Raw genomic sequence first — 23443 nt, forward strand, 5'->3', positions numbered from 1 at the left:
AATAGACTTGGTCGGCTGGGCGTGGCTTACTACAACAAATCTACATTTCTAAACATTTCACCTCCAAACTCTGAAATAAATCGTCCGTATGTGACAGTGAAGAGTGATATTTAATATCTTCACTTCACTAAAATATCTGACACCTGAATAAACCCGACAGTCACTGCGGATAAAAAAGTCGAGGGTTCAAATTCTCACGTGGTCAAGTCGTATTGAGATCACATGGTTTTTGTCCAGTAAGAAACAAACATCCAAACATTCACAGTGAGCTTGGAGTCCATCATTGATTTGGTCGCTTTCAGTCCTTCGTGTTTTCAGAATAAATCTTGTTTAACTCCTCTCGTCTCACTCTGTAGTTTCTAATCCCACAGGCGTCTTGTAAACAGCGTCTTTGTGTCCTCAGGTTGTTTCTCTGTGTGGACATGAAGCTGAATGTGTTGATGTGGCTCGTCGCTCTGTTCGCCATCTTCCTCCCTCGCTCTGTTGACTGTCAACCTGTCGACGCCCCCACCGGCCGCCGCCTGCTCCTCCCCCGACCGCTGCTCCTCCGCCTGGGGGAGGAGTTCTCCCTCCGGCTGGGAGGAGGTGGAGGATCTTCCTCCTCCTCCTCGGCAGTGAATCGGGCTCTGCTGCAGCTCACACAGCGCCTCCTGCAGGCCCGGGCGGAGCAGCAGGAGGAGGTGCAGGAAGAGGAGGAGGAGGAGGAGGAGGGCGAAGACAAGGGGAAGAGGTCTGAGGAACCTCCCATCTCTCTGGATCTGACGTTCCACCTGCTCAGGGAGGTCCTGGAGATGGCTCGAGCCGAGCAGATCGCCCAGCAAGCCGACAGCAACCGCAAGATGATGGACACGTTTGGGAAATGAAACTGTCGAACGTTATTATCATTTTATCCTCCAACTGAACCCGAAAACATCCAGAGTCTCTGATGGATCCTCAAACCTTCTGCAGCTTCAACTTCAACTGACTGCATGACTTTAAACTGGAGATTTAATCTGTTATACTTCAGCTGCTTTCACAGTTTACATTACAAACTGACACCTGAAATTAGAAACTAAAATCTAAACTTCTGTTGTGTCTTCGACTGGAGACGGTCTGGACATGTTCGCTGCCCCTGGAACGAATTTGGCTGCTTCCCCTTCACACACCAATCAGTGTTTTCACTCACAGACATCTGAAATACGACCACACTGATTTCTGACAGATGTCTGAGAAAAGAAACGGTTGGAAAACACACAACAGTGTGTTGCATTTTAACACTACAACTCCCAGAATTCCATAACGGCTTGAACGTCCATAAACATCATTTTGACCTTTGACATCCAAACTCTTTTATCTCTCCTGATAAATAACAGACAAAGAGATTAATGCTTCTGTTCTGATAGTTTAAATGAAATAACACCAAAATGTAAATTTTGTCAAATGTATTTAAATATTTATTAATATGCTGTCATCATGTGTAATAAACAGTGATGATCACAGCAGTATTTTTCTGTTGGATAATAACCATCAGTGATCTGATTCAAATTTTAGATTAATCTAGAATCACTCAGAGCGAGAAACAGTTAAATGTATTTCATAAGATTATAAACATGTTATTTAACATTAATAAGAACACATTTCCACCTAGAACCACAAAAAATCATCACAGCCTGTGGGAAAAGTCTGCAAATGAGTACAAAAATAAAACCAAAAAAAAAAATGGAAACATTGCTGTTTGTAATGAAGAAGTTCTTTGTTTCAACATCTGAGAGATTTAACACAAAAATTCAGTCAGTTAAGGGTGCTGAGACAAAAAGTGTTACAACTGTCCCTGGTCTCCCCTACTTTATTTTTAACTGAGTTTAATAAATGAATAAAGAGACGGCAGCTGGACGGCAGCACAGCGAACAGGACACGAGTGTTAATAACACAGATCTGTTTGTCACACAGACTCTCACTTCATGATTGGTGGATGAAGAATGACCTCATCAATCAAAATGAATAAATACTTAAATAAGTTAAAGCTGCAGTTAATGAAGGAATAAATATTCAAACGTTGAACTAAAACAATGACTGAATTTATCTAAATGACTTTTAAATTCCCTCTGTGTCTGAAGAAATGTAGAGATAATTAAAAAAATAATGTTTACTGATTAAATGTAATTATTTATGTTTGTATTTATTTCACAACTTATTTATACAAGTTTCTGGTTTCAGAGCTGTGAGGGACCTTTTGTTTTGAAAAGCTCTTTTTCCTTCTTTTTGGTCGGTTCAACAAAAACAATCTGCGTTATAAGAAAACATCTGAAATAACAGTGGATTTAAAACAAAAAGAAAACTGTATTTGTGAGTTTTTCTCCATCAGCTGAACGTGTTGACAGCACAGTGAGATTTGATTGGTCAGATGATGCTCTGGATGTTTTTGTGTGTAATAAATGTGTTGGTGTGAGATTCACTGAATGTCTGAACATTTTATATTTACAATAAAACTCTTCAAAGTCTCGTCTCCTGCGTCCAAAAGAAATTATTGACTGACTCAGATGAGCTGCCGGGCCACCGTACTCTATTCTGACAGAACACAAACACACAGCACAGCAGCAAAATGTGGAGAACAACAACAACAACAACAACAACAACAACAACGACAACAACAACGACAACAACAACAACAACAACAACAACAACAACAACAACAACAACAAGTGGATGATGTGTTTCTATCTTTATACATGTGACTATAATGGAATATCCAAATTAAAAGTCTAATAAAATAAATACATGTAATACATTAACACCATTTGAAATGTTCAGAGTCCTGAAACTGTAGAAATAAATAAATAAACTCTGCATTTGCTTTCTGTAATGTCTCATCCACTGATGGTGTTTTATTAGATAATGCTGACTATAAATAAGAACAGGCATTAAAACATTAACGATGTGCAGAGGAGGGTGAGTCATTTTACCCTGAGTGTGTCTGCAGGTATCAGAGGGGAGAGCAGGAACATGTAGCCTGAGAGGCAAAACCCAGGGCGAAACAGTCAGTGAATCTCTCACCACTGCTTTTGAAGTCTGATAACTGTGAAGAGACAATCCAATCTAATCCAGTTCAATCTAGATTTATTCAGAGAGATGTTCAAGCTGGGATTTTAGTGTCGGGGTCAGTTTAACGTGCAACAGAAACTCGTTCCAGAGTTTGGGCGCTGAAACTCCAAAGGCACGATGTCAGAGAGATATGTTGGTTGTTGTCTCGCCCGCGTTTACCTGTTAAAGACAAGCCGCCACATTCCGGAGCAGCTGCAGGCGTGAGAAGGAGGCCCGGCTGACACCAACACAAAGTGCATTACATTAGTCAAAACTGGTGTTGATAAGAGCAGGTAAAAACTGTTCAAAATCACTGAAAGATAAACAGGACTTGACCTTAGATGAAAACATCAAATGGAAAAAGCTCAGCTTTTAAGAAGCCTGTAAGAAGCAGCTGAACCAGGAGTGCAGATTTACCAGGAACAAACAAAGAGAAAAGATGTTCAAGTGAGGAGGCAGATCTCCTGGTTCAAGAACTGAAAGTGTCTGAGCATGAAATATACGGAGACAGCAGGACGTCTCCAAAGCAGCTTCATGTGTAAATAGTTTTACATTAACACCTGCACAAACTAATATAATACATGAACCATAAAAGTCATGCAGATATGTAACTGTTTATGTTTTACACTGAAGCACCTTGAAATTATGTTGTGTTTGATAATTTCATAATATCATCATTATTCTGCAGCTCTGCTGGCTGAAGAGTCGGAGAGAGAGACGGTGCAGTCGAGAGGACAGGTGATCCGACCCAGACGAAGCTGCATCTCAGTCCTGAGGTGCCACCTATGCTCCACCTCCTTCTCCTCTTTCTCCTCATTCTTTTGGTTTTTACTCCAATATGTTGAACACAAGATATAAATGTGCCTGATCGCGACTTCGTTTTGCCTTAATTTTTAGATCTCCTGCTTGCAACCACACAGACCAGGCACAAGTTCATTTGCTATCATGCAGATGTGGCAAAAACGGCAACTGCACCACTGTAAGATAGCAAAGCTACCTGCAGCGCCTGCACTGCCTGCAGCACCTGCAGCGCTGTGTTACCTGCAGCGCTGCGTTACCTGCACCGCTGTTACCTGCACCGCTGTGTTACCTGCAGCGCCTGCACCGCTGTGTTACCTGCAGCGCTGTGTTACCTGCAGCGCTGTGTTACCTGCAGCGCTGTGTTACCTGCACCGCTGTGTTACCTGCAGCGCTGTGTTACCTGCAGCGCTGTGTTGCGCCAGGTGTAAGACAGGGCTGTTATATAAAGAGAGAACAATGTTTAGAACCCAGATAGTCTGAGCTCCTGAAAGGCTGCTTGAGGCTGCAGGCCATTCACATGGTGGAGGAGTGAGAGAACGACGTGAGAGAGGGGGGGGCATTACAATCCCTAAACTATGAGACATCAGCAGGGGTGGATCAGAGCTCCTTTGTTCGTGGTTCTGTTGATCATGGCTCAGGTCCTTCCTGGTCTCCAGAGTTTTGTCGCTCTGCCTTTCCTTGTGGACCCAGATCGAACCTTTTAAAGGGATCTAGGACTCTGATTGGTGGATGAGCACCCAGATCAGTGTCAGTCTGAACTACGATTGGCCCAACTAAACATTGACAAGTTGTACTTTATGAAGTCTTATTTATTGATGTTGACATGAATGTTGATGGCGTGTACATCACAAAGGTTTAATCAGAGGAAGTGACATCATATGCATTGATCTAACTGCTGGAATACGGAGACCTGAAATATACTGACAACACAGATTGCATATTACATATCTGTCAATAACTTCCCTGTGATTGTACACTAATCAATAAATAGCCGATTAAACTGTCCTCTGATTGGCTCGGTCTTGGGTCATGTGACTCATACAGCTACAGAGTGACAGCTCAACAGTGGGCAGATTCTTTACTTTTCATCTTGGAATACTTTGTCATGCTGGATTTTTTCCAGTGAATAAATATTAATAATCTTTTGGCAAAAACACAGCAACAGTCATCGAAGAGTTAATTCATCAGCACACACACACACTCGACCATGATAGTACAGAAATACACTAACAGTGATTCAAGGGTCAACAGTAAATCAACAAACTCAAGAGTCTCAGTTACACTGGAGAACAGTTAAATAGATCACAGCACTACAGATTCTGGTATTTTCCACAGCACGACACACTCGGTGCAAAGAAGGTTCAGATTTTCTTTTTTTGTTTTCTTCGGAAAAAAAAATCTAATTTTTGTCGGTGTTTAACATTCCCAATAAATCAAACATCTTTTTTTCTTTCAACAACAACAGAAAGATATCTCAGTTCCAGAGAAGGGTAGACCAAACGATCACATCATGCTTATTAATGTTCAGTTATGCTGGGAGTAGTACTACATTTTATTACCATGACTGTTAGTTTCAGTAGAGTTTATCTACCAGAGAAGCCTCATGTTGTCCAGCAGGCAGCTCTCAGAAGGTGGCTACATGCTGACTGGACAGTTTGGACGCCGACGTCTCAAACTTCTGCTCATTTGTCCACCGGCTGAAGACACGTCTTACTCCAAACGCTGGGTGAAGTTTTCTGGGAAAAGTCCTTTTTGAGCGGCGGCTCCGTGCGTTGACCACTCGCTTTCTTTGATCCCTGTGAGCCAGCCGGCGTCCTGCAACGACACGCACAAAACAACATGAGGACCAGCCCGGGGCCCCGCTCACCTCCCGTCCACTCCGTCCTTTAACGTGTCCCCCTCGCTGTCTCACCTGATCCTCCACCGACGCTGTGGGAACCACCAGCACCACGTCGCCTCTCTTCAGTTCGAGCTCGTCTGAGTTCGCAGCCTCAAAGTCGTGCATCGTCTCCACCTGCAAGAAAAAACTCGATCATCACCTCCTCTGACTCCACGATGAGCCTGTTAAACATTTATGTGATGCACTGGTTCCCAAACCTTTCTGCTTTTCCACAAAACACTGCTGGAGTTTCACTGGAAACCAGTGTTGCAGAATCTCCCAAACAATGGAAGTGAATGGTGACCAGTTTTCAAATATAAAAAACAACAGAATAAAAACATACTGCTCGTCTGGTGTGATCCAAGTCTCCTAAAGCTCCAACATGCCGTTTTCACACTGTCACACACACACACAGTTTTTATTCTGTTGTTTTTTATATTTGAAAACTGGTCACCATTCTCTTCCATTGTTTGGGAGATTCTGCAACACTGTTTTCCAGTGAAACTCCAGCATACACACATTTAAATACTTTTTGAATAAAACAAAAAAAAAAATGTATCTAAGCTGAGTGAACAGACCATCTCAATCTTTTTATTTCCTCTCTTCAAGAAAATAAACCTAAAACAGAAAAAGTTGACACAATTCAAGATTTCAAGGCAACTTACTTCAACAACTTAACTCAATTTTTAACACTATTTTCTAAAACTCAAAGATTCAAGTTTATCTAAAGAAAAGAAATAATTTATTTCAACAAATTAGTCAGCAATTTTTTTTAAACTTAACAGTTTGAGTTGGGCTCAAATCTCAAAAATCTAACTGCTTTGAAATGAAATTAAAGTTTTTTTTTTGTTTTTTTTTACAGTGTAGGATTTTAGCCAATTTCATAAATGAGACAAAATAAGTGCATTTAGGCAGAATCAACAGGCCTCCTCATCAGTAAAACAATTTACACATTTTAAATGCTTTAAAAAAAGATGTTCTACAGACATAAATTTCTTCCACAGTCTTTTATTTATTTAGGGGACCCAAATAAAATCTCCTGTGACCCACGTGAGGGTCACAACCCAGTGTTTGGGAATGACTGGTCAAATATACAGCAGGTGTGTATTTCTCTGTTTCATTTTATTTTTCATTTCTAATTTCTCTGGAGGAACCCAAACACACCTTGTAGAGGAAGTCATCAGGGAGTCCGGACGTTCCACCAGACGCACTCATGTGTTTGATGCTCTGGTTCCCCGCCGTCACGTCGTTGTCGCTGACGGCGGTGGGAGAGATGATGTCAGCATCGCGGTCATCGTCACCTTCGTTACTGGAGGCCGGTTCGATCACCACAGAGGGGATGGGCATCTTCTCCTGCGGACACGTGTACGGACACACTGACAGTTATATAACATTAACTAATAATTTTAAATGCATTTCCTGCTCCTGTAATAACCTCATGGACACATTTCAGAATTATTATCAAGAAAAGAAGAAAAAAAAAGTTAAAATGCAAACAAAAAATAATTAACTGAAACAACTTTTCAACTGAAACATCTGAAAAATACCAAAAAACTGGAGTCCAAAAGAAGGAAACAATAATGTAACAGACCATAATATTATGATTATAACTGTTGCAGTGGTTGGAAAGAGTACTTAAAGTCTATACTCAAGTACAAGATAGTTACCGATGGAGCTGCTTCACCTGGAGATGTTGTGGCTTCGTCGGCCGGAGGGATCTGTGTGCAGACAGAAGTGAATAAACTTAAAGTTCATAAAGTCATTATAAATTAGAATCAGAATAATTTCCTGCTTCTGTTTGTGCAGCTGTTGTTCTCTGGATATCAGTTCAGAACCAAGGATGAAGATTTTACTCATAAAATCAAACTGTCAAAAACATTTTTTTCAGAATGTCAATCAGAAAACTGAAAAAACAAAAAACAGATTTCTACAAATCTGAAATCTACGATTTCTGTAAAAGTGACAAATTAAAACAAAGCATAAAAATAAAATGAACACATTCATAACATGATGATGATGAAGAAGATGACGATGAAGATGAAAGTGATGAATAGTGATGATGAAGATGATGATGATATAAATGATTATGACGATAATGATGATGAAGAAGAAGATGATGACAATTATGATGATGATAATGATGAAGGTGGTGACAAAAATGAAAAGATGGTGATAAAGAGGTTGATGATGATGAAGACAAAGAAGAAGAAGAAGATGATGATGATGATGATGATAATGAAGACAAAGAAGAAGATGATGATGATGAAGTAGAAGAAGAAGATTAAGATGATGATGATGATGATGATGAAGATGATGAAGATAATGATGATGATGATGATCGATGTGATGAAGAAGAAGAAGATGATGATGATGATGATGATGATGATGATGATGATGATGAAGAAGAAGATTTGATGATGATGATGATGAAGAAGAAGAAGAAGAATTTGATGATGATGATGATTATTAATGTCCACTCACAGCAGGTTTCTCCTCCTTTGGGCTGCCAGAACATTCTGCTGTATCCTCCTCACCAGCAGGGGGAGCTGGAGGTTCCTCAGCGGCAGGGGGAGCTGGAGGTTCCTCAGCGGCAGGGGGAGCTGGAGGTTCCTCAGCGGCAGGAGGAGCTGCAGGTTCCTCAGCGGCAGGAGGAGTTGGAGGTTCCTCAGCGGCAGGAGGAGCTGGAGGTTCCTCAGCAGGAAGTGGAGCTGCAGGTTCCTCAGCAGGAAGTGGAGCTGCAGGTTCCTCAGCAGGAAGTGGAGCTGCAGGTTCCTCAGCAGGAAGTGGAGCTGCAGGTTCCTCAGCAGCAGAGGGAGCTGGAGTCGTGTCCTGTTGATCAGCAGCTTGTGTCTCTAAGGCTTCAGGAGTCTCAGTTGATTCAGCGTTAACTTCGTTCTTTTGCAAAGAAAGATGGCGGTCAACCTTAAAACTGTTCAAATGTGGCACTTTGATGCCAACATGTGACATGACATTAACAAAAGGCTCATAACTCTTAACAAGTTTCTAAATACACCATTACTGAACACTAATTTAGGCTCCATTTGCTTGTTTTCTTCATCTTATACATAAAAGTTAAAAGACAGCCACTGAGCTACATTAATGTTAAACAGAAAAAGTGAATAATTTCTGATTGTATACATATTTTACTTTCAGTAGAATATTGCACATGATGTGCATTACCCTTTAAAACTTACCATCTTATCAAAATCAGCAAAAAATGACGGGGCAGTGGCATCCTTCATGTGTCAAAACAGAGAAGAGTCACAAATATCAGTTAGTGTCCCAAAATACAAGATTACTTGGCATCAAAAGAAAAAAAGAATATTTCAAGAACGTTGAGATGCCAGACAGGAACAAACAGGATGAACATTTCAAGACAATTCAGATATAGGACATTCAAAGACAGGACAAACATTTTGAGAACATTAGATAAAGGGCATTTACAAACTGGATGAACATTTAGGGACATTTACTGACAGAAGAAACTTTTCAAGAACATTAGGATACAGGACGTTCACAGACAGGATGTTGACAGAAGAGCTATTAAATGGCTCGACAAAGGACATTACTGGGAAAAAGGCTTCTACTGGTTATTGTATAGATAGTTAACTATATGTTTAAACATGGCGTGACCATTTAGTTGCTCATCGTGTCTTTGCCTTTGTTTGGCGGACAGATGAAACAGATCACTCTTTGGAATCTGGTTAACTCATTGAGACACTGAAAACTTACAGCTGGACAATAAAAATAACAACAGACACTAAAAATCAAATTTAACTGTTTAAAATCAGAATCTGAACCATCTGTTAACTGAATTCATCTCTGAAAACTGAAAAATTAAGTTTAGTTTGGAAAGTTACCTGTGTAAATCCATTAAATGCATCGGTCACCTGAATTAAAGTGCAAAAACACAGAGTCAGTGTTAGAAGCCCTCTGGGAAACTGAGTGAAATGATTTGATGTGAAAATGAAATGAAGGAATGAAGGAATGAATGAGCAGACAAAGCAAGCAGGAGGAGAGACGGGAGGAGCTCAGGCTGGGGTCCAGGTTTGAGGTTTGTTTCTCAGTCTGTGGGAGGGTGGGAGACAGGAACAGGGTTTTCATTTTTCTTCTAATCTACTCTATTCTCTAATCTACCACACTGAGGAGGGAGCAAGTCAAGTACCTCTTCCTTCTCTGTATCTAGCTCTTGGTACAACTTTCCAAATCTCCGGTTTGCAGCCTCGTCTTCGGACATGTCTGAGTTTTCTGGTTCTTTGTGAATTCTTGGAACGTTTACGTCTTTAACTCCTTCTGCTGCTGAGACCAACGCAGGCTGAGTGGAGGCCGGACCCTCCGGCCCCGAAGAGGCTGCTGGGAAACTGTTGGCAAAAGGGTCCCACCCACCTCCTCCATCCCCAGTGGCCACAACCCTGCCTTCCCCTGGGTGCTCAGCGAAGGGATCAAACTCAAAACCTCCCCCCTTGTCTCCAAACTTGGTTTCAGCAAAAGGATCTGAATCAAACGCACCTCCTCCCTGTGTTTCAGCTGAGGGAACAGAATCAAACGCACCTCCTCCCTGTGTTTCAGCTGAGGGAACTGAATCAAACGCACCTCCTCCCTGTGTTTCAGCAAAAGGATCTGAATCAAACGCACCTGCTCCCTGTGTTTCAGCAAAAGGATCTGAATCAAACGCACCTCCTCCCTGTGTTTCAGCTGAGGGAACTGAATCAAACGCACCTCCTCCCTGTGTTTCAGCAAAAGGATCTGAATCAAACGCACCTGCTCCCTGTGTTTCAGCAAAAGGATCTGAATCAAACGCACCTCCTCCCTGTGTTTCAGCTCCTTGTATTTCAGCTGAGGGAACTGAATCAAACGCACCTCCTCCCTGCGTTTCAGCAAAAGGATCTGAATCAAACGCACCTCCTCCCTGTGTTTCAGCAAAAGGATCTGAATCAAACGCACCTCCTCCCTGCGTTTCAGCAAAAGGATCTGAATCAAACGCACCTCCTCCCTGCGTTTCAGCAAAAGGATCTGAATCAAACGCACCTCCTCCCTGCGTTTCAGCTGAGGGATCTGAATCAAACGCACCTCCTCCCTGCGTTTCAGCTGAGGGATCTGAATCAAACGCACCTCCTCCCTGTGTTTCAGCAAAAGGATCTGAATCAAACGCACCTCCTCCCTGCGTTTCAGCAAAAGGATCTGAATCAAACGCACCTCCTCCCTGCGTTTCAGCTGAGGGATCTGAATCAAACGCACCTCCTCCCTGTGTTTCAGCTGAGGGATCTGAATCAAACGCACCTCCTCCCTGTGTTTCAGCAAAAGGATCTGAATCAAACGCACCTCCTCCCTGCGTTTCAGCAAAAGGATCTGAATCAAACGCACCTCCTCCCTGTGTTTCAGCTGAGGGATCTGAATCAAACGCACCTCCTCCCTGTGTTTCAGCTGAGGGATCTGAATCAAACGCACCTCCTCCCTGCATTTCAGCAAAAGGATCTGAATCAAACGCACCTCCTCCCTGTGTTTCAGCTGAGGGATCTGAATCAAACGCACCTCCTCCCTGCGTTTCAGCAAAAGGATCTGAATCAAACGCACCTCCTCCCTGTGTTTCAGCTGAGGGAACTGAATCAAACGCACCTCCTCCCTGCGTTTCAGCAAAAGGATCTGAATCAAACGCACCTCCCTGTGTTTTGTCTCCACCTGCTGCAGATTGAGAATCATCTCCGTAAACTGACGTCATATCAGTTTGTTGTGTCTCTGCCGGGACCTGATCTACCTGGTCTGCACCTTCTGATCCACGTCCCCGCCCCTCTGAAGCCTTCACAGGGGGACGGTCTTCATATGACAGTTCATCATCAGCACTTGCCCAGCCTCCTCCCTGACCTCCATCACCCCACTCCTCAGCAGTCTCATACTCAGACCCTGAACCGTCCGGAGACCTGGACCACTTGTCTCTCCTGTCCTCTGTGCTGTCCTCAATCTGTTCTCCATACTCATTGGTGAATATGAGTCCTGGGGTGGATTTTCTGCGATCTGCCTGCCCCTCCTCTGAATCTGCCTGGCCTGTCTCATCTTCATCACCTCTGACCTCAGAGGGATGATGATCCCAGCTGCTAACCTCTTCTTGAGCTGCTGCCTCACTGTCTTGAGGAGGTGTAGTTGTGTCTCCACCCGGCTGCAAGCCATCTGCCTGGGGCCAGTCCTGAGCCCCGCCCTGTGCCCCCTCCGGCCCCGCAGCAGGTGCCTCGGCTCCTGCAGCAGCGTCTCCGTTAGCGGGAACTGAACCAAAGTCGGCAGACCAGTCGGCGACGAAGCCAGTGTCTGCAGCCTGATCGAGAGAGGCATGGAATGGGTTAAAGTCTGCACCCCCAAACCCAGACTCTGACCCCTCTCCTGTAAACCCACAGACTCTGACCCCTCTCCTGTAAACCCACAGACTCTGACCCCTCTCCTCTAAACCCACAGACTCTGACCCCTCTCCTGTAAACCCACAGACTCTGACCCCTTTCCTCCAAACCCACAGACTCTGACCCCTCTCCTCTAAACCCACAGACTCTGACCCCTTTCCTCCAAACCCACAGACTCTGACCCCTCTCCTGTAAACCCACAGACTCTGACCCCTCTCCTGTAAACCCACAGACTCTGACCCCTTTCCTCCAAACCCACAGACTCTGACCCCTCTCCTGTAAACCCACAGACTCTGACCCCTCTCCTGTAAACCCACAGACTCTGACCCCTCTCCTCTAAACCCACAGACTCTGACCCCTCTCCTGTAAACCCACAGACTCTGACCCCTCTCCTGTAAACCCACAGACTCTGACCCCTCTCCTGTAAACCCACAGACTCTGACCCCTCTCCTGTAAACCCACAGACTCTGACCCCTCTCCTCTAAATCTACAAAGTCTGAAAAGTGTTTTTCAGACAAACACTGATTTAAGAGGCAATGGAACACTCTGATCCAATAGATCATCAAATAGATTCACGTTGAATTGTTGGTAAACTGAGACTCTTAAAAACTACAAACATGGCCACCAGAGCTGAAGTGCAGCTTTGGTGGTAAAGTGTCGTAAAGTGTTGCAACTGGTGGAAAATGATGTTGAAGTCACCTTCTACATGGACGTCATCCATCATTCTCTAAGTCTGTTTTCATCGTCTTTTATTGTACACCAACTTTCCAACTTAGTAAAAACTTTTTGAGATATTTTAGAGTTTGATTTTTTTTTTTTTTAATATTTAATCCTCTTCCGTACATTAATGCGCAACAGAGTGAACATCCTTACTGTGGAATCAGTGAGTTTTCATGTTTTAGTGATGATGACAAACAGAACAGATGTTGTGTTGTTGTGTACTTACAGGTTGAGCTGTTTGGGCATTTGCCTAAAAAAAGAATAAAAGTTTGTTCACATCCACAGAGAAAGACAGACTGAGTATTTATTTGTAAAGTAGTACTTATATTAAAATAATGAGCATTAAATTAGCGGTCAGTGTTTGTGATCATTAATGGTGTTATAATCTTTTACTCACCGACCACATGTCCCACGGTACAGCTGTCTGAAAGGGCCACAGCACATGCCGTTAATTACATTATATACAGATTATATAAAAGATTCATACCAGACATCTGCACTCACAGTCCACAAACACTCAAAAATATGAATATATCAATATTAATATAAAAAATATTAATTGTGTTAATATAAACTCTCTTTTAAGGCTAAAACTAATGAATGACTTCATCCTCAGGTGATCAGTCACCTGTCTGTCTGTTGAGGAAAGTAAGCTGAGCACAGGTGAGTTGTTTGTCTATAGTGATCTCATTTGGTCAGCCAACGGTCTGTTTCTAATAAAACGTTCTTTTTTGTTGATGCAGTTTGTGCTGATGTCATTGTTTCGTTCAGGTGTTCATGGCTCCACTCCGCTTCAGACAGGTGAGAGATAAGCGTACCTGTGGTATCGGTGACACACTTTCATCTGGCTGAAAAGCATCAAAGTCCAAGTCGAGAAGAGACTCTCCTGGTCGTTCATTGGGCTGTAAACAACAACAACAACAACAACAACAACAAGACACAGATAAACATGTAAACAGGTGTTTGTTCTGACGATCACAGTAAATCCATGCGAACTTCACACACCTGCGATGGCGAAGGTGCAGGTAAAAACTCTCCTCCAAACAGGTCGATGATCTGCTCCTCTGCCACCTCCTTGGTGGGCGTGACCTTCGGTGGGGGGGGCACCGGCGGCCCCTTTTTAAGCTGCCAAAGATGAAGAGCCGTTAACCAATCAGATTCGTCCATTTAATGTTTAAATCAAAGAGGATGGATGGCGCCACGAGTAGACGACACAGAAACGACGACACACAGTCTGTTCTGATTAACTCTGATGACTTCAGACCGGTAACCACGGTAACGACACAGCCGCTGTTTGCTGTATGCTGCTAAGTGCTTCCACTGAATTTCTGTCTCTGTCTTCAACATATATAATTCTCTGATTTAAGGTCTTTAGTCAGTGGTATTTGTCTCTCATACTTACCACAGTTATAAATACTGGAAGTTTTTCTGTGAATTGAAATATTAAAACTTTGTTTTCACTTTCAGTCTAACTTTTTTATGTAGTGATGAAGCTGGTGAGTAACCAGCTGATAATACCTGAAAGGTTGACATAACTTTGACAATAAGTTGTATAAAAAGCTTATTTTGCAACTATTTAAAGATATTGGTGACTTACTTAAAAAAAAAACACCAATAATCGACTATAAGTGTCTCAACCAACCAACCAACTGATCTGAACAACATTCACTGAATTACAGGGAACTCAGGTGAAGCACTACAGAGGGTCACTATCACCACCTGAACGGTTACTTACCATGAGAACACGACCACTGACATGTTAATAATGTCAGTGATCACAGAGGTACAACAACAACATGGTTCTAATGAATTATTCTAAAGTTTAGGTTCTACTGCTCTAATGCTGGATGTTATATTCTACAACACTGGTTCCCAACATGGAGTCCAACTGTAACCTTCACTGTTCTCCAGTTCTACACAGAAACACTGTTCCCTTCACTCACTACATCACACCTGCCTCACCTACGTCACATCTGTGTCACATCTATGTCAGCTACATCACCTGTCACATGTACGTCACATGTACGTCACGTGTGTGACGCTCCTGTGTGTTCACAGACAGATGTCTCGGCCGTCTCATCCAAACTCTTCACTCTTTCTGCTGCAGTGTTGCATCATACAACCTGAAGTCACGCCAAAGTGTGTTACTGATGCGCCGCTCCACCAGTACAGTGTCACGTTTAGTCTCATCAAGGTGTGAAAAGTACACGCGTTCTTATTCCATGGTCAAGTTAGCACTAACACATATGCAACATCCTGTTAGATTTTCAAAATAAAGCTCCTGAGAAACATGTCAGGTCACAGTTTGGTAGGAGAAATATGTTCCCAGGCACCCCAGTGATATTTCTGTGTAAAGTATGAAGTCTGAAAAGTGGCATTCAAGTCTATTTTTAGACTTCTGTTTTTATATTCCATCTACATTTTATATTCGCAGATCTTCCTTCCACATTCTCAGACTTTCGTTCCATATTTTATGACTTTTCTGCCATTTTCTCAGACTTCTAAGCCATGTCTCTGATTTTATTCCATATTCTTTGTTGAAATCCATGAACATTGCACATTATATAAAAGAATAAAACACTTTTATTTGGCAACTGCAGAAAACTATTGCAAAACAAAATAGCAAAATTGACATATTTATGAGCCTAAATGTGTTTTTTCCTATAGTGGTTTTAAATCCTGAAAAAAAAGGTTACAAAAAATGTCTTTCAGCATTTGAGAACAGATTCTTCCTACGTCCTGTGTGACACGGCATTTTTAATGCCTGTAACGTGACACTGACACGGTCTCCTCAGCAAATCAGCTGCTTTATTACGCACTTTGGCATGAAGCTGGACTCCATCAACGCCACATTCAAACATCCAGTTCACCTGACTTTTTTTAAATTACTGTCGGTTCATTATTTTTATTCTGACAGTATAAAATGTTGCTGTGACCTGCAACAGTCCAACAAATCAACGCAGAGCCAACATCAGTGTGTTGACCTGATTTAAAGCTGCTGTTACAGGAAAGACTGGGAACCAGTGTCCTAGAAACACACGCTGTGACATGACATACATACACACACACACACACACACACACACACACACACACACACACACACACACACACACACACATATCACATATTCACATACATACACATATTTGTCCAGGTAGATTTGACAAACATGTGAAGGCGATCGAAGGCTAACACTGAAAGTCAGATCTCATCGTCTGAACAGTCACAAGGTGACCGTCTACTTTCAGGTATCGAGTCAGCAGTATATAACAACACTGGTGTTATATATTCACACATACATTAAAACAGTGTTACAGTATCACAGACACATGACAGGAACTGTGTGACATGTTCACTCACCAATCAACAGACAAAAGTGTGCAGCAAAGAAAAACAGTCACAGAAGGTTACTGTGGAGTTCTGACAGTTCTATTATCTATAATCTATCAATCACTAATGTCTATCAATCACTTTTATATTAAAGTTGCTGTGAAGTTCTGACAGTTCTTGTATCTATAATCAATCAGTCATTGTTATCAATCAATCAGAATTATATTTTCAGAATAGAACTGAAACTTCTTTGCTCTGGCTGACTGTAAATCAGCCCTTCTTGATCAGGTACCAGCATATCATACAGAGCTCATAGAACCCCACTAGAACCCTGTTCTCCCAGAATGCACCTGGATTACTGAAAGTAGAACCCTCGGCTGTTGAGCTCCTCTCCTGTGGAATCACCTCCCAGAAACCTGCTCCACACTCAGGACTCTCCTCTTTGATAAAGCTTATAGTTAGGGCTGGCTCAGGTGAGCTCAGGTGAGCTCAGGTGAGCTCAGGTGAGCCCTGAAACATCTCTCAGACTGCTCAGGGACTTCCCACGATGCACTGAGCTCCTACTCTTCCTCTCTACCTGTGCAGTCTGATCCCATTAATGCTTGTTATTAACTCCACATCTTCAGTTACATTCTGCAGGTATTTTACACCTGTTCTGAGAATCTGGACCAATGAGGATCTGATCTACCTGTGTTGGGGATTTGGGCCGTGGTGGTCCAGGTGAGACAGGGCGGAGCATGTGATTGGAGCTGGCGTCTGGACTCTCAGGAGGACTCTCGTCCTCCGGTGGTGACGGGGTTCTGGCGAGTCGCAGTGGTCCTGAATCACTGAGACAGAAACCACATGATCAACATCAGAAAGTCAGAACGATGATCTGATACGATGTCAACACGCACGCTGACTTCAACCATTTCCATGAAACAAAGTAGAATATTCAAAATAAAAAATGCTGAAGTGAAAAGTCAGACTGACCTCGGAGCTCCTTGGATGGTGAAAACTTTGTCAGAGTGCTGCTCGGCAAGTTTGGTCATCACCTCATACAGCTGCCGACACACCTGGAAAAACAACAATTTACCATCAGACACACCTGTAACGTGATGTGACAACAGTCTGTCTGTCTGTCTGTGTCCTCACCAGAGAGATCTCACGGTGAAACTTGGCCTCCAGGTGCGTCACGCTCTTATAGGTGCTGATGTAGAAGCCGACACGGCTGCAGAGTAGAACGACAAAAGAGTCAGTGTCTGTGTCCACCTGTCTGTGTTCACACTCTGTGGCATCTGGTCATGATAAATGTGTGTATTGATTTTCATGCAGTTCGGTCAAACATGCAGCAGGGGCTGTTATTTAGAAACTGCGGCTAAGCCCTTTAGCCACAGCGATCGATGAAAGACATGTCAAATGTCAAATGGCCTGGACTGTTATCGTGTGAAGTTTCAGGCAGATTCAATCATGTACACTGAAGTTTATCAACTTCTTGTGTTATGGTGAAGCAGTGAAATTTGTTGTGCCGCCAAGACAATGTTGTTTAACAAAACGTGCCGATGTTTGTAACACAACTTTATGAACTTAAGGCCTTTCTGACCAGATTTGAGTTGGAAATGGTCAACCTGCTCATAGAAGCACCTCAAGGTGTAAAACATGTCATTTCCTGTTGCCAGTAGGTGGCGCTATGGCAATGACTAAATATTGTTATGTAGATGTGTTCAGGTCACATCATTTACACCAAAATTATAGCAATATCGTGTTTCATGGCAAGACATGAAAACTCATCACCATGCCACATCCATGACTGTCAACACTGACCAAATCTTTTAATAACTTTTGATCAAAAATTAGTCCAGATGGCAAAGACCAGTTTTGAAGTTGATTGGATTAATTTTCTGGGAGGAACTTGTTAAAGCACAACACATGGAACTTGCCAAAAATGATAATAATTAATTCAAAATTGCTGACTTCCTGTTGGGTTTAGACGATGGCTTCAAGAGACTTTTATGTTCGTCTGGCCATGATAAATGTGTGTACCAATTTTAATGCATGTCAGTGAAACAAGTCACCTGGGCTGCTTATGTAATCACATGTAAATCTTTACCATGATTGCTTTTTGTGTCAAAGTTTCGTGGGCTATCAAGCATGTTTAGCTCCTCAAAAATACCACTGAAGACAGAAGAAAAGGAAAAAGGAAAAAGCTCCATTCAGTGCTCAGGCCTTAACCAGTGTTACAAAGTGTTTATGAAGTGTCGTAAAGTGTTGCAAAGTCCTCAGGTGTTAAAGTGTTGAGAGACATCTTAGCAGAATGGACCCCCACCTGTGCAGGTACACACAGGTACATGCTGTAACACACAGTTACACACAGAAATAAGAGGAAGCTACACTCTGTAGTGTCCAGTGATGAGTGTGCTGTCAGACAGGTGTGTGTGTGATCTGACTCACCTGTCCCACAGAGTTGGCAGTTCATCCTGTAGGCCGACGTTCAGCTCATCAAACACTCTCTGAGCCTTTTTCAACTCGTCTTCTGCCTGCAGATGAAAACAATTGCCTTCATACACCTGCACAGGTAACATACAACACCTGCACAGGTAACATACAACACCTAAACAGGTAACATACAACACCCATACACGCAATATACAACACCTGCACAAGACACACCTGTACTGGTGATATATAAATGCTGGACCTTTAACTTGTTTCATGGCAGACAGGTGGACTCACCTTCATCATCTTGCGGTCGTTCTTCATTCCTGACACCTGCAGAGTTTCCACGTGATGGCGAGCGCTGTCGTAGTCGATGAGTTTGCGACTTCTTTTGGCGACTCGAGTCTGAAATGTCACAAAGTTTCATTTTTTAGATGATGAACCACTGACCCTGTAAATATTGTCCAATCAGAAGCCAGTTTGTTACTTTGAGGTCTGGAAACTGCTGCAGGTACGCGTCCAGGTTCAGCAGTGTCGAGTCCACCAGTTTGTTGTGGAAGTCTTCCCATAATGCATCACAGTCCTGCCAGACACATTCAACAGCAACACATGAAAACTAACAACAGCGTTCTGTACAGTTTACAAAGTGTCCTGAGGGTCCTGAACCCCCCGAACTGTTCAGGTGTCATCCTATTGTGTATGTGTGGTGTGTTCAGGTGTTGTCCTGTCTCCTGTGGGCGGTGCGTTCAGGAGTCGTCCTGTCGTACTTGGTGCATTCGGGTATCGTACTGTTATGTGGGTGTTTGTATGACTCTGACCTTCCCGATGGTCAGGACGTCATCTTTTCCGTGCCAGTCTGGTTCGTAGACTTCATGCAGAGACTGAGTCAGGTTGATGGAGGCCTGCTGCATCCCTGCAAGAGCATTTTATACATACGACGTATGATATGTGTATATACAGTATGTATGTATCTACATGAGAGTGAAAAATAGTTTCCCACCTTTAATGGCCGACATGTAGGACTTCATCTCCCTCTGCAGCCGAGAGCCTTCAGACTGACAGAACACACACAGTGTAGGTTAACACACACACACACACACACACACACACACACACACACACACACACACACACACACACACACACAAACAAGCACACACACACACACACACACACACACACACACAAACAAGCACACACACTCTCAAAAATATTCTACACTGTTGTTTTACTTTGTTTTACATGATGTCTAATGTTATTTTATTGAATCGTTATGTTATCTAATCTTTACTTTATTTGACCTTTATTCTGATCTTTATTTGATTTGATCTTTATTCAATTGTTACTTTTCCTGTTGCTCAAACGAACTCTGTTTGATTCTGAGCTGCGTTCAAAGTTCAGCACCTGAATCTGTAGAATAAGCTGTAAAGTTTTTTCTTCTCGATGAGTTTAGAGAGAAACTCACCTCTTGCCTCCTGAAGTTGATGACCACCTGTTCAAACTGCTCATCTTTGGTCTCATCTGCTTTTCCCAGTTTCTGCAGCACCTGAGAAATGATCAGAAAATGATTAGACTGATCAATAAACGTTTCACTGCTCACATGAGACACGTCAGTGTTTCTGTTGCATTTCTACAGTTAATTTGTTCATTTTAAACATCATCAATGTGCCTTAGTTCAACTTGAAAACATGTTCATTAATCATTTATCAGATTCTGTTGTTGTTTTCATGTCTTCATGTGTTAACATGTCTGACAGCAGCTGACGACCACTGACATGTTGATCAGGGTTCTTTGTTGTTTTACAGCTTCCCTGAACGCAGCACACCTGAGATCAGCTGAACCTGTCCCTGAACGCAGCACAGAAAAGACTCTTCTGTCTGGTTGGACTCTTTCTTAAATGTCAGCTTGCTGTGATCTCACTGGTCGGCTGCCTGACCATATAAGGATCGACAGGTGACATAAGAAGTTCAAACTGAACAAATGTCATTCAAACCTGATTTTAAAAATCTGAAACACAAAGCTTTAAGAAAATAAAAACTTTTTAACTGAACCAGATGTGTAGGACAAGAAGAGGCCCACGGGAACCACATGTGAGCAGGTAGCCGTTTCAGATGAAGCTGACTGACCATCATTATTTTGAAATTATACTTAATAATACTTATTTCATATGATTAAATATTTTAATGTTTATGTTTCAATTATTTGATTTAAATTATTTTAGGACAAACATCTTAAAATTAAGAATATTATTCCTACTTTTCCAATAGACAGCAGTTAGACATTGGTTGTGAAAACAGACAGAAGTGGATGATGGAGAAGAGAAAAACACCACATTTAAGTGATGAACTGCTGTGTAAAAACTATTTTAAAATATATATGAATTGAGATTTTTTCATGAACAAGTTCCTTTCTGTTAATATTTCTGATCCTCTGGTCGCTCAGAGAGTCTCTGCTCTCAGACAGCAGCTTCCTTCATCCAGTAAAGATTTGAGGATTTTACATTCTGTTTTTTTCTTAAAGCTGAGCTGCACAGCTTCTTCCTGACTTCTTTAGACATTGTTGTCAAAAGTAACGTCACATAAAAAGTAAAAGTAGAAAATTGTAAACTTCTTATGACAGCTTGCATTCATTTGTGCTCAAACTGTTGAGAGACGCCACCGCAGCGATGACGGCTTGTTAACTTGACGTGGGCTCAAAATTCAAATATAAATAAAATTTAAAAAGCAGCAAAAAAATATTAATAATAAAAAGTAAAGAATAATTTTGAAAAAGCTGTACATTGCCTCAACATTTTGAGTTTTCCAAACTTTTTCGATGAATGAAAATTAAAATGTTATAAAAATAACTGTTATTCCTTTACATAAAATTTTCTGCAGAGCCGCAGGAGACTAGGTGTAGTATGTATATGTAGTAAACATGTATTGACAGTGTGACGTGGATCAGCTGTTCTCTATAAATAACGGGCAGGTAGCTGATCTGATCTGGCGTCAGAAATGACGTCATCACGCCACAGACAGGGCATCCCCCCCCCCCCCCCGCCGACCTTGGATCAGGAAAACACCTCCTGACCGTCAGTTATTAAACATGAAATACACGCGCGACATGTGTCACCGCACATGTGACGTCACCACGAGGTGTATAATCCGCCAATCGAAACGCTCTCCGTTGCGTTTCTGCTGATTCTTTTTGACCGGGTTTTATGCGCACAATTTGGAACCGCGGTGACGTCACCGTCCGTTTGCGACGCTCAGTGATCAGAATCACGATGGAGACTGATCAGAATCGCAATAATCGATTGGATAAATGACAGAGTGTCCGCGGCAGGATAACATGAGAGGCCCGCAGCCTCCCAGCATCTCATCCAGAGCTCCTCCACCTGTCCTCCTCCTCCTCCTCCTCCTCCTCTATCATCATCCTCCCATCACAACATCATCATCACATCCTCCTCATCCTCCTCTTCATCAGCTCTTACCTTCTCCTGCGCGCGGTTCAGTCGTTTCTGCACGTTTTTAGCGAAAATGCCCGTTTTGATATCCGCCATGATGACAGACTGCAGACACAGAGAGGATTACCGGGAGGGGGAGGGCTGCGTGTGTGTGTGTGTGTGTGTGCGCGCGTACAGGGGGCGGGGTCAGCGCTCTGTCAGCTGATTGGATCGTTTTCGGTCGTTTTAAACGACGCTCAGAATAAACAAACACGTTAGTTGACTGTAACGTCATGACGTGTCCTCGGTGTTCGTGTCCAGGTGCAGCAGATTACACACATGATGACTGCAACAAACAACAGGAAGTGACGTGATGCTAAACGAGGACGTCATGAAACAAATTACATCTACTCAGATTGTTTCATTTGTGTGTCTTTTACTCGCAATTAAATACGGATTAAAAATGTAATCTGATACAGTCAGTATGTACCTGTTCAAACGATCAATCAATAATGTAATCAAAGTATCACTGTATTACAGTAATGCAACTTGATTACTTCCCGTTACTTTTGGATTATCTCAACATAAAATATGCCGAAATTGTTTAGACTGATTCAGTGTTTGTACCGCTGCAACTAACAATTATTTCTCGAGGAACTGAACAGTTGTTTGGTCCATAAAATGTCAGAAATGTCCAACATGACGTCCTCAAATGTCTTGTTTTGTCCAGAACTCAAATATATTCAGTTTACTGTCAGAGAGGAAAGAAACCAGAAAATATTCACATTTAAGAAGCTAAAATCAGAGAATTTAGACTTTTTTCCCCTTTAGAAATGACTCAAAAAAAATTAATTGGTTATCAGAATAGATACAGATTACTTTAATAGTTGATTAATAATAGATTAATTGTTCAAAGTGTTTTGTATTTGCTGTTAGGTATATTAGTTTGTTCAGCTGTTCCTTTGTTTTGTGTAATTTATTGATTGATCGATTGAAAGACACAAAATGTTGAAATTTCCACCCAGTGAAGCATTTTTTCACAACAGGCCGTGATAATGAATTACCAGCTGTGTCGTCCTTTATTTAAAAAATTGTTATCCCACGAATAAACTCCATTTTTACTAAATGGAAACTGTAATCTGATTACATCTTTTTTTGTATTCAGATTATGTAATCCCGTTACATGTAAACCATTACTCCTCAAGCCTGATGCTATGTAATATACTTTTAAAATCATTATTGAGTACTGAGTACAATTTGAATTAATATCCAAACCTTTCATCTACACTTTTGTAGCCATTCAGGTAATCTGATTACAAACAGACCAATGAGAACAGGAGCTCATTCAGTCTGAAGAGCTGATTGAATAGCTGATATCGATAATCCATTAAAAAGTAACTAATACTCTGAGTAGTTTTTGGCAAGA

The 23443-nt window shown here is 42.1% G+C and overlaps 2 protein-coding genes across 7 annotated transcripts; one reads left to right on the forward strand and one right to left on the reverse strand.

The window, feature by feature from the left end:
- Nucleotides 1-422: 422 nt before the first annotated feature.
- On the forward strand, nt 423-863 carry LOC146317241 (corticoliberin-1-like). The gene has a single exon (XM_084732018.1). The coding sequence runs from the start codon at nt 423-425 to the stop codon at nt 861-863; it is 441 nt and encodes a 146-aa protein (XP_084588144.1).
- A 4057-nt stretch (nt 864-4920) lies between these two features.
- amph (amphiphysin) lies at nt 4921-22198 on the reverse strand. 6 transcript variants are annotated; one of them, XM_084731477.1, is made up of 23 exons: nt 22066-22198; nt 20059-20139; nt 19594-19648; nt 19412-19506; nt 19081-19176; nt 18891-18998; nt 18609-18694; nt 17313-17388; nt 17151-17233; nt 16867-17005; nt 13852-13971; nt 13665-13748; nt 13244-13270; nt 13073-13096; nt 11021-12047; nt 9906-10936; nt 9601-9630; nt 8935-8976; nt 8222-8635; nt 7408-7458; nt 6905-7093; nt 5774-5875; nt 4921-5676 (listed from the first exon to the last, which is right to left on the reverse strand). In XM_084731477.1, exons 1-23 carry the CDS (start codon nt 22132-22134, stop codon nt 5572-5574), a joined length of 4134 nt encoding a protein of 1377 aa, XP_084587603.1. In that variant the 5' UTR covers nt 22135-22198; the 3' UTR covers nt 4921-5571. The 6 variants fall into 6 exon arrangements, with proteins under 6 accessions (XP_084587603.1, XP_084587599.1, XP_084587598.1 ...); XM_084731473.1 differs by lacking the exon at nt 9906-10936 and having other exon boundaries at nt 11838-12047; nt 13852-13962; XM_084731472.1 differs by lacking the exon at nt 9906-10936 and having other exon boundaries at nt 11838-12047.
- Between the last annotated feature and the right edge of the window lie 1245 nt (nt 22199-23443).

This window comes from Lutjanus erythropterus, chromosome 12 (genome assembly GCF_056507025.1).
Source record: "Lutjanus erythropterus isolate fLutEry1 chromosome 12, fLutEry1.hap2, whole genome shotgun sequence".
NCBI classification, from domain to species: Eukaryota; Metazoa; Chordata; class Actinopteri; order Lutjaniformes; family Lutjanidae; genus Lutjanus; species Lutjanus erythropterus.